Genomic DNA, 4,443 nt, shown 5'->3' on the forward strand with positions numbered 1-4,443 from the left:
ATCCCATGTTCCTCTTTTTGGGTCTGGCTTACCTCACTCAGGATGGTGTTTTCTATTTCCATCCATTTGCCTGCAAACTTCAAGAAGTCCTTGTTTTTTACTGCTGAGTAGTACTCTAATATGTATATATTCCATACTTTCTTCATCCATTCTTCAATTGAAGGGCATCTAGGTTGTTTCCAGGTTCTGGCTATTACAAACAATGCTGCTATAAACATAGTAGAGCATATACTTTTGTTGTGTGATAAGGCCTCTCTTGGGTATATTCCCAAGAGTGGTATTGCTGGGTCCATGGGTAGGTTGATCCCAAATTTCCTGAGAAACCTCCACACTGCTTTCCAGAGTGGTTGCACAAGTTTGCATTCCCACCAGCAATGGATGAGTGTACCCCTTTCTTCACAACCTCTCCAGCAAAGGCTATCATTGGTGTTTTTGATTTTCGCCATTCTGACAGGTGTAAGATGGTATCTTAAAGTTGTCTTGATTTGCATTTCCCTGATTGCTAAGGAAGTTGAGCATGACCTTAAGTGTCTTTTGGCCATTTGAACTTCTTCTGTTGAGAATTCTCTGTTCAGCTCAATGCCCCATTTTATAATTGGGTTGATTAGCCTTTTACGGTCTAGTTTCTTGAGTTTTTTATATATTTTGGAGATCAGACCTTTGTCAGTTGCGGGGTTGGTGAAGATCTTCTCCCAGTCAGTGGGTTGCCTTTTTGTCTTAGCGACAGTGTCCTTTGCTTTACAGAAGCTTCTCAGTCTCAGGAGGTCCCATTTATCCAATGAGGCCCTTAATGTCTGTGCTGCTGGGGTTATATGTAGGAAGTGGTCTCCTGTGTGCTGGCTAGTTTTTATGTCAACTTGACACAGGCTGGAGTCATCTGAAAGGAGGGGACCTCAATTGAGAAATTCCTTCCATAAGATCTGGCTATACACAAGCTTGTGGGGTATTTTTCTTAATTAGTGATTGATGGGGGGTGTCAGCCTACTGTGAATAGTGCCACCCCTGGGCTGGTGGTCCTAAGTTTGTAAGAAAGCAAGCAGAGCAAGCCATGGGGAGCAAGCCAGTAAGTAGCATATCTCCATGGCCACCTGCATCCAGGTTCCTGGTCTTGTTGAGTTCCTGCCCTGGATTTCCTCAGTGATGGACTTAAAAGCTGTAAGATGAAATAAACCCTCTTCTCTCCAAGTTACTTTTGGTCATAATATTGTATCTCAGCGGCAGAAACCCTGACTAATACAGTGTACCAACATAGATCACTTTTCACTACTCTCATAGTAAACAAAACTCTTAAGCAGGGTGTGATGACATGTACTTGTAATCTCAGCACTCAGAAGGTGAAAGCAGGGAGTTGGGGAGTTCAAGGGCATCCTTGACTATATAGTGAGTTTGAGGCTAGCCTGGGCTACATGAGATCCTTGATCAAATACCCAAAAGAAAAGAAAAACTTAAAAAAAATCCCAGCTTATTTTGGTTGATTTGTTGACAGTTTCATGCACGTACTGTATATAACATTCTGATTACCCTCATTGGTTCTTTGACAGTCTCACACACGTACTGTATATAACATTCTGATTGCCCTCCTCATTGGTTCTTTGACAGTCTCACACACGTACTGTATATAACATTCTGATTGCCCTCCTCATTGGTTCTTTGACAGTCTCACACACATATGTAACTTACTCTGATTGCCCTCCTTGCACCCTCCTATGTCCCACTCTCATCCCATCAAGTCCTGCCCAACACCACTATTATTAGTCTTTCCCAGACTCAGGACTTTGGGTTTTGTTTGTATCTCATTAGTTTGACTAGGCCTTCTGTGTAAGCAATGAGTTGGAACTGTCCACTGGAGCCTGGGGTCACCAGTGGACACACAACTAAATGACTCCTGCTCTCCTTGACTCTATCAATAGTAAATAGTTCAGCCTTGAGATGCCCCCCAGCCCTCCCTCCACCTCTGCCTGACTATTGGTAGGCCCATTGTTTTGCTTTTGTTTTTATATTATTTAACTTAATATTCATTTGTGTGTGTGTCTCTGTGTGTCTTGCACCATTATGTGGATTCCAGGGGTTGGACTCAGATCATGTGGTTCACAAGACAAGCACTTTTATCCATCCACTGAGCCATCTTACCAGTCTTCATGAGCCTTTCTGCTCAGGCACAATCAGTGCAGGCATCCACAGCTGCTTTGAGTTCATTATTGCAATGGTTGTGTCTTGCCTAGAAGATGACATTTTGTAGTTCTTCCAGTGCTTTCATTTCTTTCCACCCCCCTTCTGAAGTGTTCTCTGAGCCTGAGAGGGATGGTGTAAGTGTCTGGTTTTAGGGATGAGCACTAGGGCACCCTGTACAGCCGTGACTCTTCATGCACCACCATTCCCTGGAAGGAGAGGCTTCTCCAGGTGAACATTTGTCTGTGTGTATAAGCATAAGTATGTAGAAGGCAGTTAGTGCATTGTCAGTTTATCTAGACAACATTCAGTCCCCTTCCCTTGGGCTTATGATCTTCCAAGCATGCAGTTTTTGGTCAGGTTTTACCATACCAGACATATACTCTCCTATAAAGCAGGCCTCAGAGCCAACCATAGAGCAGTTGTTTTACCTTGTTACAGCAAAGCCACTGTTGTTCAAATGGGGCGCATCTTACCTGACAGATGGTCTCCTAGTTTGTAGGGTTCACAGACGGATAAAACCATTGATGCCTTTTCCCTTCAGCAGCCTGCATAGTGCCTTCTGGAACTTTGAAAGCTATCCGGTAGGAAGGGAGCTTCCCGGCTCAGTCCCAGCATTATTTCTCTGTATTGTGCTACCAAAGTGTGTGGTGTTTGCAGCAATAGGGTCTTACTGTCTAGTACTGGCTGGTAACCAAGAGGGATGGCAAGAACCTGTGTTGTTTTGGGGAACTCTGGGGCCTTCCTGACCAATAACTCCCTAATCAGTATCCCACCTTTGGCATTGGTATTTTGCTTAATAACCAGTAGCTTCTAGGAGCAGCTTTTCCCAGCCATGAAAAGTATGCTTACTAGGGCTCCATGGGACTTTTCATACCCTTTGTTCTGGTTAATCGGCTTCCTCCTGTCTCAGCACCTCTTCCTTGTTTAAACTTTTCCATCCCAGCGTGCCCCTTCTCTGGTTTCATAGTACCTGCCTACTGCTTTACTCCTGTCTTAGGACAGCCTCCTCCCAATGGCCCTCTCCATAGTTTCATGACTTCTACAGCTACTTTTTTGTTTTTAAAGGCTCACTGGGCTTGAATTAGGGATGCCCTACCTTTACCTCACCTCTGACTTAAAGCTAATTTCAAAACTTATTCCTCATTTTGTGCGTGCATGCGCGCATGTGTGTGTGTGTGTGTGTGTGTTTGTGTGTGTGTGTATAGATAATAAGTTTGTGTAGATAATAAGTTTTTGGAATTTAGATATGAGTAGTCTGTGCTTTTTTTGTTTGTTTTGTTTTTTCAAGACAGGATTTCTCTGTGGCTTTGGAGCCTGTCCTGGAACTAGCTCTTGTAGACCAGGCTGGCCTTGAACTCACAGAGATCCACCTGCCTCTGCCTCCCAAGTGCTGGGATTAAAGGTGTACACCACCACCCGCCCAGCGCTTTTTTTTCTTTCTTTACCATAAAATTTCATTTGTTCTCTTTACCTTTCAGTATGTCTTCAGTCTTCCTGAAGCACCTATGGTACCGTCCTGAGTGTCCATAGTTTTTCTGTTGGTCTCTTCTTTCTATCCTGAAAACAGCCTCTAAGTCTAACTGTTCCATTGGGAGCCCAGATAACACCTTTACCTTCCCTGTCTTTCCACAGAGCCAGTGGCAGCCTCAGCTGCAGCAGTTGCGTGACATGGGCATCCAGGATGACGAGTTGAGCGTCCGTGCCCTTCAGGCCACTGGAGGGGATATCCAAGCAGCCCTGGAGCTGATCTTTGCTGGAGGAGCCCCATGAACTTTTTGTACTCAAGTGCCTAGCAAGTTGCAGAGGCGAATCCTAGAAGGAGGCAGTTGTGAAGTTGCCTCCAGCTCCCCCACCCTCCAATAAATCTGATGGTCTACTCACCTGCTGTGTCCAGTGCTTGACCTTCCTATTGATCTCAACTGGTGGGAGCAGCTGGGCAAGCAAGATATATGGTTTGGGTGCTGTGACGTCAGGGATCAGGTGGACCCCCCCCCCACATTTGGTTTGTGCCCTGGTTAGGAAGTTTCGGACCAGTGTCACGGGGGTAGTGTATACCCATGTGTACCTTAGAGACAAGTCCCTAGTAGTAGCACCCATGTGCTTTGGTGTTTAGAGTCTAAGGCTGGAGCTAGGCTACAACCCAGTGTTGTAGTAGCTGCTGAGTTTCAGGTAAGGCCCGAAGAGACTACCCCCTGTGGCTAAAGTCTAGGGAGTGACCAGGTGGATTCTGGGTGTGGCAGCAGAGAATATTTGTCAAATGATTCCCTTTCC

General features: G+C 45.2%; 1 protein-coding gene across 2 annotated transcripts in view; it reads left to right on the forward strand.

Moving 5' to 3' along the window:
* The window catches only part of Ubl7 (ubiquitin like 7), an 18,084-nt gene extending 14,032 nt beyond the window's left edge, over positions 1–4,052 (forward strand). For both annotated transcript variants that reach the window (XM_050151914.1, XM_050151916.1), the window contains exon 11: positions 3,805–4,052. In XM_050151914.1, coding sequence (XP_050007871.1) covers positions 3,805–3,942 — 138 coding nt within the window. In that variant the 3' untranslated portion in view covers positions 3,943–4,052. The remainder of the gene's footprint in view (positions 1–3,804) is intronic.
* The last annotated feature ends 391 nt before the right edge of the window (positions 4,053–4,443 follow it).

This window comes from Alexandromys fortis, unplaced genomic scaffold (genome assembly GCF_014885135.2).
Source record: "Alexandromys fortis isolate MF-2015 unplaced genomic scaffold, M_Fortis_MF-2015_v1.1 scaffold_70, whole genome shotgun sequence".
Lineage (NCBI taxonomy): Eukaryota > Metazoa > Chordata > Mammalia > Rodentia > Cricetidae > Alexandromys > Alexandromys fortis.